The 13,504-nt window shown below is 45.2% G+C and overlaps 1 protein-coding gene across 1 annotated transcript in view; it reads left to right on the top strand.

Annotated features, from left to right (window-relative positions):
- The first annotated feature begins 4,506 nt into the window (after nucleotides 1-4,506).
- The window catches only part of coro7 (coronin 7), a 193,251-nt gene continuing 184,253 nt past the window's right edge, over nucleotides 4,507-13,504 (top strand). Inside the window, exons 1-4 of the mRNA XM_084071513.1 lie at nucleotides 4,507-4,647; nucleotides 9,175-9,271; nucleotides 12,436-12,516; nucleotides 13,170-13,240. Coding sequence (XP_083927639.1) covers nucleotides 4,588-4,647; nucleotides 9,175-9,271; nucleotides 12,436-12,516; nucleotides 13,170-13,240 — 309 coding nt within the window. The 5' untranslated portion in view covers nucleotides 4,507-4,587. The remainder of the gene's footprint in view (nucleotides 4,648-9,174; nucleotides 9,272-12,435; nucleotides 12,517-13,169; nucleotides 13,241-13,504) is intronic.

Below are 13,504 nucleotides of genomic sequence, written 5' to 3' on the forward strand. Positions count from 1 at the left end.
GGCTTGTGTGTGTAAATGTTGATCCAACGTTAAGATGCATCCGGTCTGACCTCTCTTTTAAACTCTACAGTTCATTCCACAACTCTAACGTATCATGAAGAGCCTTGATGACGTCGCCTGTCTTATATCCCTGTGATTGGACCGTCAGCCAGAGTTGATTCAGCCTTCAGCCAATGAGCTCGCGTTACAGTTCACAAGGCAGTGAAAGTGAGTAGCATCGACTTTTTGTCTTTTTATGGTGTGGCACCTAGGGGCTAGGGGTTACAGCTAGAAGAGCTTTTGTTTGTCTTTCTGTCTGCCCTGTTTTTATGTGTTCTACACCTTGTCTGTGTCTGCCACTAATCTCTGTTTGTCTTTGTCCCTTTCATGCCCATATATGGATACCCCATAATTCTCCCATGCTGATTGACTGACACACTTCCATATATGGAAATCCCCAAACTGTCCCAAGTTGCGTCATCAAAATTATGTCACACCGACTTGAGAAAGTTCAGGGATCTCCATATATGGGCATGTGTTTCAACCAATCAGCTTGAGATAGTTCGGGGATCTCCATATATGGGCATGAAAGGGACACAGACACACACACACACACTCAGAGATGGATTCTAGATTCTGGATTCTATCATTACTCCCAGACATTAGTTTATCTCCTTTTCCCATTTCCCCCTCTCTATAATTAACTCCTTCAGTTGCTGGAGGTGATAAGCTGCTTGGTGAGTTTGGTGTTCACATCTCCCAGGGACTTAAGCCCAGTCCACACCTACGCAACTAGCTGCAACTTGCAACCAGTTGCAAGAAATTGCAGCGGTCTGGACTGACCAGTTGCAGACCGGTGCCATTTGGGGATAAAGCAAGTAGTTGCAAGTAGTTGCAAGTAGTTGCAAACTAGTTGCAATGAGTTGCAACTAGTTGCATTTAGTATCAGTATCTAGGTTGTCTCAATCAATGTTAGTCATCAGAAGGTTAAGTTAAAGACCATCTATGGATGTTGTCACTGACTATTCAGTGACACCTATAAGGTGACACTGCCCCCACACTTAGTACCTTTGCATTCACACACGTTATGCCCATTTAGATGCTGTTTATTTAAATATGTTGTTTACTTGTTCACTATACAGTATGTTATTTAATCTGATGCTGTTTGGTTGTCTACTGTACCTGCTATAGTTACTTTAGTTTGTAATACAACTAACTCTCTCTCCAAGTCTTTGATCTGCTCATTTCAGCCAAAAGCCTCCTTTTCTCTAAGCAGTTTGTTGCTGTGCTCCCATTTCCCTCTCTATAATGAAGAGAAGTTCATGATCCAAAAGGAGTGGCCATGAATCCCAGGTAAACAAATACAATGAATGAAAATATATTCATATAAATGAATGCATGTAGATGAAGGCAAGTGAGAACTCTAGCCTTCATCGCTTCCTTGAAAGCCTGCTTTTCATTCATCCAAAGAATCTCTTTCTGTCGCTGTTCGTTCTTGGTGAAACCTAGGTGGAGGTCTTGGGAGTTGCTAAGCTCCTTGATTGTATTCTTCACCTCCTTCTCTTCCTCAAGCATTGCCAGAGCTTCCTTATGCTTGGCTAGAGCCTCGGTCAAAGCCTCCTTTTCACCACTCAGTTTGTTTCTCTCCTCCTCCCATTTCCCTCTCTCTACGATGAACTGGAGGTTTGCGAGCTGGTCGCCTTGGGAGGTGCTGAGATGTTTAATTCTATTCCTTTCTTCTTCGTCTTCTTCAAGCAGTGCCAGAGCCTCGGACAGAGCCTCAGTCAAAGCCTCATTTTCTCTGAGTATTTTGCTTCTCTCGTCTTCCCATTTCCCCCTCTCTATAAGGAACTTGTTCATTTGCTGGAGGCCTTGGAGGGTGAGCTTGTTCAGATCTCCCACTACCAGAGACTTATTCTCATCATCTAGTCTGTCTCTATCAATGTTAGCCATCAGATGTCTCACTTCCAGACCATGGAACTGACTGCTCGGCTTACTGAGACACAAGGCCTGCTAAGGAAAGTGACGTGACAAACAGTTCTACCATTCTAACTGTAAGGAGAACTTGTTGACATATATAGCTCACCTACATTCCTGTGATTGGCTGTTGGAACCACTTGGTTGGTCGGAACTGCCGATCCCATATATGGGACCGACCGACTTAAAATTCGGCGTGCGTATCGGCAAAGACCCAAGGCACCAAGTGAGAGTTGGATAAGCAGATTTCCAAAATAAATAATTAAATAAATCCACGAATCCCCATATGGAGTACATCATCAATATAACTGGCCTAGACTCCATATTTGGCCGTGCCTGACACAGGAATCCATATATAGGCACAAAAGGGACACAGGCAGACAGATACATAATCTCCATATATTGGTGTCAAAGGGACACAGACAGACACAGAGGTACAACGGGTATTGCATAACTGGGTGGGGCATGCATTTCCAACTTGCATCGTTCGTGACTTGCATAGTTCCTGTGTAGGCCGGTGCACCGGTCTATTATCTGTAAAGTCACAAAACCTGTGTGTGTGTGTGTGTGTGTGTGTGTGTGTGTGTGTGTGTGTGTGTGTGTGTGTGTGTGTGTGTGTGTGTGTGTGTGTGTGGGGGGGGGGGGGGGTGTGTGGGGGTGTGTGGGTGTGAGGGTGTGAGGGTGTGAGGGTGTGTGGGGGATGTGGGGTGTAGGCGTGCTGCGGCGTGTGTGTGCATTCTGACACACACACGCACGCACACGCACGCACGCACACACACACTTTTAGTTTAATTAATTATATCATATTTATTTATCACCTAAACTGTAAATATCATGGCATTTCTGGATGATGCAAAAGTAGTGACTACGATTCTCAGGTAAATAAATACAAGGTTTAGCTCAAGCAAGCGGTTGAATTAATGACTCTACCGTAATTAAGTTATGGAAATAAACTCTCAAAAATGTTGTCAATCTACCAATCAATCAATCAATCAATCAATCAATCAATCAATCAATCAATCAATCAATCAATCAATCAATCAATCAATCAATCAATCAATCAATCAATCAATCAAGCAAGCAATCAATCGATGTATAATATACATTCTGTAGTATATCTCTAGACTATTTGTAGGCCATATTATGGCCTACAAATAGTCTAGAGATATACTACAGAAGTCCGCTAGATGGCACTAGTGTCGAGGTTTTAAGTGCATCTGATCCAACACCACAGCCCCACTAACCCTCAACACACAGGAGGCCCCCAGCGCTGTTTTTCACTTTTGCATTTTGCTGCAGAGCTGTGAATCTGTCTAGAGCGATTAGAAATAAGGAAAGACTGGTGATGCGAGGTTAGTAATAAGGTAGCATAAGGCAGTAGTGACTTGAGTCGGTAATAAGGCAGCATAAGGCAGTAGGGAGTCAGTAATAATGCAGCATAAGGTAGTAGTGAGTCAGTAATAAGGCAGCATGAGTCTGTAATGAGGCTGCATTTGGCAGTCAAATAAGGCTGCATAAGGCAGTAGGGAGTTAGTTATAGGCAGCATAAGGCAGTAGTGAGTCAGTAATAAGGCAGCATGAGTCTGTAATACTAATTACGCTGCATTTGGCAGTCGGTAGTAAGGCTGCATAAGGCAGTAGAGGGAGTCAGTTATAGGCACCATGGCATAGGCCCATAGGGAGTCAGTAATAAGGGAGCATAAGGTAGTATGTCAATAAGAGTGAGTCAATTAGGGAGCAACTGTTTTTTGTTAATGTTGCTACAATGTTGAGACCAAACCAAATAATTGTACTATTGTGTAGTAACCTAACTACATCATGATGTCATGTATCAAATACAGTATTGAAGCTTGAATCTACATACAGAATGTGACATATTATATTGATTGGTCGATCTATGAAAAAATACAAATAAATTAAAGATGATTAAAAAAAATAATAATAGTTTGGGGTTTGAGTATTATAGATTGTATTGAGATAATATTACAACAGACCCTAAACATGAATAACACAAAATACTACTTCTACAATCTACATGAAGGTGTACTGTACGTATGCGTAGATAGATAGATCTGTCTGATCAATCGAGGCTCCACCCCTTCGGTGAAAGCGGTGAAACAAACCGAGCGCGACCAGGGCGTCCAGTCTGCAGTGTTGCCATGTCTGCTTATTGTAAGCGACAGTGGGCTTGTGATTCTGTGAAGTTGCTTGTAAAAATTGATAGTTGCGGGTTGCGTTTTTTGGGGCTCGTTACTGAAGTGTAGTTTCTTATTTGGGCTTGTTTCCTAATGTCGTTTTAACTCGTTTAAACCAGTGGTTCTCAAACATTTTCATGATCAAGGACCCCCAAATTAATATGTAATTGTCCACGGACCCCCAGCCATCTGAAAATAATGTTGTGCCAGGGAGGGACCCCCCCCTCCCCATACAAGATTTGTGTTGCTAAAATGTCTTTTTTTTTGGTGTAGAAAATAGCCGTCGCTTCTTTTGGGCACGTTCTCATAGACCTGGTTGCTTATTTCTCTCGCAGAATCTGGCAACACTGCCAGTCTGTCTCATACTCGCTGTCAGCTGTAGCAGCAGCTCGTTACTAGAACACCAACAGACACCCGGAAGGCTTCCCCAGGCAGCATGAACCGCTTTAAGACCTCCAAATTCAAAAACACCACCCCGAAAATTGCCAAGAAAGATGTGAGTAGCTATAACGGGATAATTAGACGTTTTTTTCCACCCCTAGCCAACGTTAGCATTGGTTATTAGCGGTAGTAGACAGAGAGAAGGAGTGCTCTGTCTGAAAAGCTGAACTTCCTGCATACCTCTGAAAGGCTGCATTGCATTCAGAGAGATGGAAATGTGAAGAGATCTGGCGTTATTGTTATTATTTATTATTAACTTATTGTCATAAAAACCATGCTAGAACTGGTGTGGATCCATGTGGCTCCATACACAGCAGGACACTGCAGAGACGCCCCATCATTGTACATCATCATATAGTATGTACATGTTGGCTGTACAAGAAAATATTCATATTCTTTGTGACAATAACGTTCTGTACTAGATATGCAGAGTTGTATAGCAGCATGTCTGATCGGATAGTATGGCCCAGATTTGAAAACCAAACGCAGTGGGAAGGACAGAGATTTCCCATGCAAATGTGCATGTCTGATTTCAATATCAATATCTACACTAGTCTCTCGTGAATTGCCACTTTGTCCTTTCGTGATGATGATGCACCATGAAAAGGATTGTGGCACGACAGATACTTTATTCGTGCATGCTTTGCATACCGCAGATTTCGTTCTGTGGAGAGAGAGAGAGAGAGAGAGAGAGAGAGAGAGGGAGAGGGAGAGGGAGGTTTTGGGGTTGAGCTGCCAGCTGCTGTCTTGTCCTCCTCTCTCTACGTGTATTATGTAATCCCCTCTGCTATACTCACCCAGTAGTCTAGAATACCTAGGCATACAAGGAGAGGGGAGATGCTCCAGGTATATGGGAAAGATGAGATCCCTACAGCTTTGGCGCTCAAAGTGGGGATCTTTTCATGTTGTGAAAAACCACACCAAAGCCTATTACACAACAAATGCACAACAGCCTCTCACATGACTGACTGCCTGCTACGATCATGTTAAACATTGACAAGCAGGGAAAGTGATGTAGACCAGTGGTTCTCAGCCTGTGGGTCTGGACCACCCAGGGGGGTCCCCACATGCTGACAGTGAAGTGACAATATAAGGACTTTTTGGGGCGGTGTAGCCGCCCCCTATAAGTGAGTTTTGGACACCGACCAAAACATTTGTATACCCCCTAACCCTTCCATTGTTAATGCAAATCGATACTTTTGCAAAGTCAGCCAATCACATTACAGCTAGTGTCATCACCACTAACTGTAATGTGATTGGCTGACTTTGCAAATTCAGGACTGTGATTGGCTAGCGAAACACATGACACATGTGCAGCCCTATGAATAGCAGTATGGACTTTAAAAAAAGTCACCTATCCTTTTTTTTAAAGTGAGTCATGTTGTGATGACCACACACCGCCCACTTCACACTGGGTGTGATTTTTTTAAGACCTTTTGCAATACCTCAAAAAAGTAAGAAAGAAAGAAAAAGACCATTACTGCATCTACAGTAATCAACAAACTATGCTATACAAACTGGTCAAACATTAGCCAAATTGTCAAATAATATGAGAAAGAGGAAAAGAAAAAAAAGAAAATGATCGGCCTCAACTCCTACAATTCCAAATGCCTGTCAGCGTGGGCTGTGGGGGGGGGGTCCCCAGTTCAAATATGATTCTTTTGGGGGTCACAGCCTGAAAAGGTTGAGAACCACTGATGTAGAGGAGTTTAGAGCGTGTACAAGGGTTCTGCAGGATTGAGAGAGTGCACTGACAGACTACCTGAAATACATGCGTGTGTGTGTGTGTGTGTGTTTTGTGGAGGGGGGGGGGGGGGGGTCTCAATGGCTGCAAAAGCCTCACCATCAAGTTTGTCCGCTTGAGCCCAAGCCGAGTTCAGGGGCAGTCACAGGACTTGAGGGGGGGGGGGGGGGGGGTGAGTGTAGTCAGCTGTCCCTCACAGCTAAAAACCCCCTCTCTATGACCCAGACTGAATGTCCTGTGGTTCCCTCTCTGTTCTCTCTCTCTCGCACACACACACACCCACACACCGCTGCCAAATGCTGAGAGCGCAGGTATAACATTATGCTGCAGAAAAAGGTCTGCCTGCCTCATCATAAGTGAACGCACCGACAGCAAAGGGAAGGGGTTTTGCCTGACCGTTGTTGTAACTGATCCTAAGAAAACCGTCTCGCATGCTTTGGAATGCCATGCTTGTTCTGCGTTGATTTAAATGCAACAGACAACAAGTCCTGTTATTAATAACTGTAACTCATCATCATGCAGCACTTTCTCTCTGGCCGACTTCCAAGGCTCTGAGCTTTTTTTTTATCAGGGAATCTAGGTTAGAATTGTTATTTATGGTGTTTTTCATTGAGGCAGGTCCCATGCGGTGGGGATGTACTGTTTAAGCCTGTCACATCTGCATCACTTGGTCTCCCATTAACTCTTCACCGTCTCGCAAGCATGTACCCTCATGTACACAGATACAGAATGTGTTATCCTACTGAAACACAGACAAACTCTTACAGAGTGTGTTTCTATGCATATCTGTCTGCCTACACGTGGAGCTTTGCCCGCCATGTAGTGTCTAAGTGCCCTCTGTTCTCTTTCTCTCTCTTGTTCATGTTATGAAAGACAGTGTTTATGAGTACTCCACTGTGCAACCCAGGGAGCTGCTTCCACTTCCTCAACATTGTGCTGATTCAAAACTGTGTGTTTGTGTTGTGTGTGTGTGCTTGTGTGTGTGTGTTTGTGCTCTCAGCCAGATCCTTCCTCTTTATCCCAACGTTAACATTCAGATTTTCTTGCTTAATTATCTCAGCAACTTTGCACAAATAACAAATGATTTGTGCTCATCATTATGTGACAGTGACACCACATTTTGTCCATTTCCTAATTTAACACGGTTGTGTGTGTGTGTGTGTGTGTGTGTGTGTGTGTGTGTGTGTGTGTGTGTGTGTGTGTGTGTGTGTGTGTGTGTGTGTGTGTGTGTGTGTGTGTGTGTGTGTGTGTGTCTGCTCCTGTGTCGACATGTCAACGGAACGCACGCACAGAATTCCAGTCGTTTGTAGAGACCCACCATATTTAGCCTCAAAGAGAACAGATGAACCACTCATAAACGATGTCTCTCACATTGTCCTCTCATGTGCAATCTGATCCTTATCTTGAGAACATTCAGTTCATTTATATACTAGCATTAGCAATGCTTTCTTTTTTTGTTGTAATTTCCCCCCATTTTCTCCCAATGTAGTCATTGACAATTCCCCAGGTATCTAATGCTGCCTGGGGAGGGTGAAGAAGACTGTCTTCTCCTTCACCCATTTGCTTCTTCTCACCGTGAAAGACCGTGAGGAGTTTCTCCTGGAGAGAATAACTCGACACTCAAAAGGTGGTCAGAGTCCGCGCAACCAGTAGGAGACGCTAGAGCGGTGACAACTGATGCCTGATTTACCTTTGTTTGCACGGCGTGTCAAACCAAAAATAGGCAAGAATCCACAAGCTCACAACGCGTCTCGAAGAAATGCGCTGTGAGCTTGTAGATCGTCAATAGGCTCTATGCACAGCAGCCATATTGGAAAGAAATTGGGCAGCTTCTTACTGTCTTCACATGTGTTACCAATGATGCTAATTAAGGTTCCAAACAGGGTGCTGATATTGTATGTTGGCTCACTGTAAACAGTAAACACCAGTGGGTCTCAAAAGGTCCAGGGACCCTCATGGTTCCTTGAGGGGGTTCCAAATGGCCCCTTACGGGTATGTAACTCTGAGAGTGTACAAATGGAACCAAATGGACCCGTAAGGGTCCATTTGGTTCCATTTGTACACTCTCAGAGTTATGGGGGCCCTTTAAATTGAAATGTTTGAGAACCACTGTGCTAAATGGAACAGAGCCTTAATTAGTATGATTGGTTAACACCTGTGAAGGAAGTAAGGAAGCAGCCCAATTTCTTTCCAATATGGCTACTGTGCATAGAGCCTATTGTCAGTGTGCAACATCGGTGTACGGATAAATATAAATCAAGCTTTAGGATACAATCCCCCGCCGGCTTTTCATCCGTAAGCCCAGTGTTGACCGTGTTGACCAGAGCGCCCGACCAGACAGGAGGCACCATAGCTGGGAATGTAACCCTGGTCTCTGCAGTGACGCTTAACCTCCATTTATAACAGTGGTTCTCAAACTTTTTCATGTCAAGGAAACCCCCAAAATGCCATGTATTTGGCTGCGGACCCCCATCTTAAAATATTTTGTTCCAGGGACCCCCCAGAAGCAAAGATTTGAGTTACAAATGTTGGCTTTAAAACATATGTATTCAAAGGTTTGCACAAATGTTTATGATTTTTCGGTGCCGTGCTATGAGCTTGCATATCTGCTATTTTTGAATAGCCAAATATAAAAGCTTAAAGTGGTTAACATTATTGTGATGCTATATTAACACATTTTGCTGGGGACCCCAAGGACCCCCGGGGGTCCCCGGACCCCACTTTGAGAACCAATGATCTATAACACCCAGAGGGCCCAGCTTCATGCATTTTTGTCACCCTACCCCCAGTACCACCCAATCCAATCCTCCCCTCATTGTCCCTGTATCTTCTGTCCAGGGCTGGATCACTGACGCCCGTGGCGGCTCCTTCACCTCCCAGGGGAACCATATCAAAGCGAGCTCCAAGCTGGTGGCCTTCAACACAGAGCAGGCTGGTAAGAGATGACAGTAATATGGTTTATTACACGGCTTGGTTGGATGCTCGATTCTGATTGGTCAGTCATCGGTCATTATTTCTGGATAATGACCGATGAGCTCCTTAACGGACCGCTGTGTAATAATCAGAGACTCAGAACACCTGCTCATGTCAACCTGCGCTGCTTGGTTTTATGCTTTATCCAACACTAGAGTTTCGGGGGGCTACGCCCCCCTCAACCCCAGCCGCGCACGGGGCCCAGCCGTGTGTATATTGGGGGACCCAAATCGCCGGAGTGAAACTGTGGAAAAGGTTTTTTGAAAAAGGAAAAAATTTGAAGAAATAATGTTTCTTATGTTTCAGGGGGTCCACAGGGGGTCCGCGGACCCCCTGATGGTCCACTGACCCCCTGTGGAGTGTTGGGACGCGCGGGGACACCCCTGGAACATTGCGGACCATTTCGGTGTTTTTTTTTTTTTCATGAAGGTGGTTGCTTGTTTCTGGCGCAGGCTGTGCAAACCTGGCAACCCAGCGCATGCTGCCGCACGTTTAAGTGGCGTAGCGTCATGAGGGTCAGTGGGGCCGTGGCTCGGTCAGTGAAGAGCCTGTAGTGCGGATGATATGTGGCATAGAGGGGCAGATTGTAAATCCACAGAGGAAACATCCGTGGGCTACCATTGGTTCAGCGATGTGTGCGGTCGCCCTGCGGCCCCTCCTCCTCCACCAATGTGCAGTATTGAGAGCCCTGACGTCACAACAATTGGAGCGATGGGTACTGCACTGTGGTTGGTTAGGGTACACCTAGGGCCCAGGTAGAACCCAGTTAAAGCCTGCATGGGCAAACCCAGTTAGGACCCGCCTTGGTCCCACATAAACATGGCTAGTTGGGGCCCACCTAAGGGCCAGGTACCTGCAGTGTGTAGATCAATGTCCATAGGAAAGTCAATGCCCAGCAGTGTTTTTTTCCCCAGCAGAGTTTCTAGTGTGTCTGTGTCTCTCTGGAAGAGGTTGCACATGAACTCTGCAGCCGCACTGAGGCGCTCCAACACAAACACTCTGACATTAAGCTGCTTCACACAACAAACATCAGCACCACGCTGCTGTTTGTCCAAAAGACACAATATCTGCTCTCCCACCGACGTCATGTGTTCATTTATCGACAGCCGTACAGACTCCTTTTGACACATTTTACGTCGTTTATCCAGCTCTCACTGACTCTCCACATCGGGCTGTTATTTTGCTGCGAGCAAGTCAACGATGTGAGAGATTAGCTATCACAGACGGACGGACAGGGGGTGAAACATAGTCTTGCGCCATGCCTTTCGGCCTGGCGGAGACAATAAAAAACCGAAAGTAAAGGAAATGGCCATTTCTGCAACAGAAGTAGTCAATAAACTATGCTATGAAAACATGGGCCACATTGGCAAAGAATGTAAGAAAGAGGCAATCATGTAGAAAATAGCCTATCTCCAAGCTTACAAAGCCTGTGAACGTGAGGCGTTTCGAGCTTGTAGATCGGCTATTTTCACAATATTTACTTGTGGAACGGAGTCAAACAGAATGGGGGGGTCCCAGATCAAGTACGTGTATTTGGGGGGGGGGGGGGGGGGGGGGGGGGCGTGAAAGGGTTGATAAACACTGCTGTAATCGGAGCGAAATTATCCATTACGTTAGTTACTGTAGTTGCTGTGGAGCTACATAGTTCTCCAGAAGACACACACAAACATACACCATCTACAATGGACGAACTGAGCAGCAATATAGACATTCACCACACGAACGTGCATTGTTGACAAAGTGATTGCACAGCCGCTGCAGGCATGACAACCAGGTTAGCGTTAGCGACATGGCAGCTATCACAGCGCCCTGTCCGTCGTGCTGCAACTGCCTGTGATGGCTACAGCAGTAACAGCAAGCTGTCTGCGATGCCATTGTCTGGAGACTGCTCTTAGCGTGACACGACCAATGAGAGTGAGCGCTGTAGTTGTTGCTAAGATACGGTGGCGTCTCTGCCCCATAGCTTGTAGATCTCTCACACATGATTGGCGTAGGCTGCGTTGCCAGGTCTGACTTTGTGTCTAAGCAATGGTCGGCTGATTTTTGCGCGCCTTTGGGCTCGTTTGCATTGTGCGCACGGCAGCGCTTGTTTAGCGTACGTCAGCGCGACGTGGCAACGGACGTGGCAACGTGAAAGGTGATTGGCTGGTGAAAAGAAACACCCGAGGTTACACCAGAAATGGTGCCTGGAGAAAATGGTGACCAAAAAAAAAGTTTGGAAAAAAAGGGAAAAAAACCCGCAGCGGCTGCGTGCTGTTGTGGTGATGAGGTCGTGCGCACGGTAAACGGTACGAAGCTGCCTCCCCTTCCGTTTTGTCCGACATTTGGTGAGTAGAATTAAATATGTTGCGCGGTGGAAAAGGTGTAGTTAGCAGTGAGATGTCCCCTACGCGAGGCGTAAATTCAGCGCGGCCGGCGTGGCGAGTCAGTTGGCGACATGTGGTCTGGCGGTGCGTTGTTTAGTCGATACCAGAGCTGTGGGGTGTGGACACCGAGGGTGCGGAAGTTGGTCGCCATTTATATAGTTAGATGACACTGACAGCCATGTAAACACACAACCAATGTAATTTACAACTAAACGTTGCTCTCAAGAATTGTTTTTGAAAACATTTGTTTTGAAGTGAGAAATAGACGATGCAATAACCGAAAAGTGATTCTATTTGATCCACTGCACTTCCTTGTTTATCGTGGCACAACAACGGGGGAATACCAAAACGCTCGCCCCAAAACAAAGTTGCCCCGGGACAAATACGGCGGTATTACAGGCAAATCGGCGGTGTATATAGAATAGGGGGCGAGTGTGTGTTGGGGCGAGTTTTCCGGTTAGCTTGTGGAATACTGTCATTTGTTTTCCGAGGCGAACTTGTCCGCCCAGCCCAATACTTATGGAATACTTTCATTGCCGTAAGCAAGGAAATACTTCGTTTTGTTGTTACTTTTGGGTCAATTTATTTATTTATTTATTAAGTAGCTGTGTAATAATGTGCATAATCACCCTGTCGGGCTTTAAATTTCAATAATGACCACCTCCCCATGCATTATCCCTTGCTTAATACCCCAGGATCAAAGCAGCTCTCCGTGGACAGCTGCACTTAAGCGTGTGTGTGTGTGTGTCTCTATATCCAGGTGGCGGTATGGTGGGCCTGTCCTCGGTAGAACCAGGTTCAGATGGCAAATGGACGGTCACTCATGTCCCCTGCCATGCTGGTAGGAGTCCTCTCTACGTTGTTTGCACACGTTACTTCACCTCATATCACATTGACGTCACCTCATAACACATCACATTATCATCTCACATTACCTCATAATATCATGTGACATTACATCACATTGCATTGCATGCATATCACCACCTCACCGCATTATATCACCTTACCTTCCACCCTCTCTGTCTTTAACTCTCTCCTCTCTCTCCCTCACTCTCTCCTACTTTAACCCATTAAGACCTGAGGCCGATTCAAAAACATGTCTAAATCCAAACAGTTTTTTGAAAATAATGTAAAAAAAAATGTTCACGATTTTTCAAAAATAGCAGATCTACAAGCTCATAGCGCGGCACTCGGTGCCGCGCTATGAGCTTGTAGATCTGCTATTTTTGAATAGCTAAAGAATTCTAAAATGACACGGTTGCGTTCCAGGTCTCAATGGATTGAATCTGTTGCTCTCATAACAGACTTATCACGCGAGAAATGCAAACGCCTTTGCTCAGAAATGAAAGGCATTTGAGCCAGATGCCTCTGAACCCAAATCCGCTGTTTGTCCTTGTTCTTCTTTCTACCTCTATGTGTGGTGTCTTTCTTTGTCTCTGTGTGTGTGTGTGTCTCTGTTCCTCTCTTTCTTCTTGTATGTCTTTCTTTCAGATGTAGTGACTGATCTGGATTTTTCTCCCTTCGACGATAGTCTCCTGGCAACATGCTCCGCAGATGAAACGGTGAGTTTCAAACTTTCCTTTTCTTTCCTCCTAACTTTACTTCCCTCCCATCTTCTTGTCTTCTCACCCCCCCCCCCCCCCCCCATCATCATAACAATCAGAGTTGCCAGGCAGGACAGTTATTGATTGATTGATTGATTTTTTTATTAGGCAAAAGAATGTAAAACAACACGGTTACATTTATAATGCTTTTGTCTACTTGTTTCCGTTGGGGTCCTTGAATTTATTTCATAGAGATATATATAGTAGCAACCAAACAGTTCA

The sequence above is a fragment of the Gymnoscopelus microlampas genome (genome assembly GCF_963454915.1).
Source record: "Gymnoscopelus microlampas genome assembly, chromosome: 11".
Lineage (NCBI taxonomy): Eukaryota > Metazoa > Chordata > Actinopteri > Myctophiformes > Myctophidae > Gymnoscopelus > Gymnoscopelus microlampas.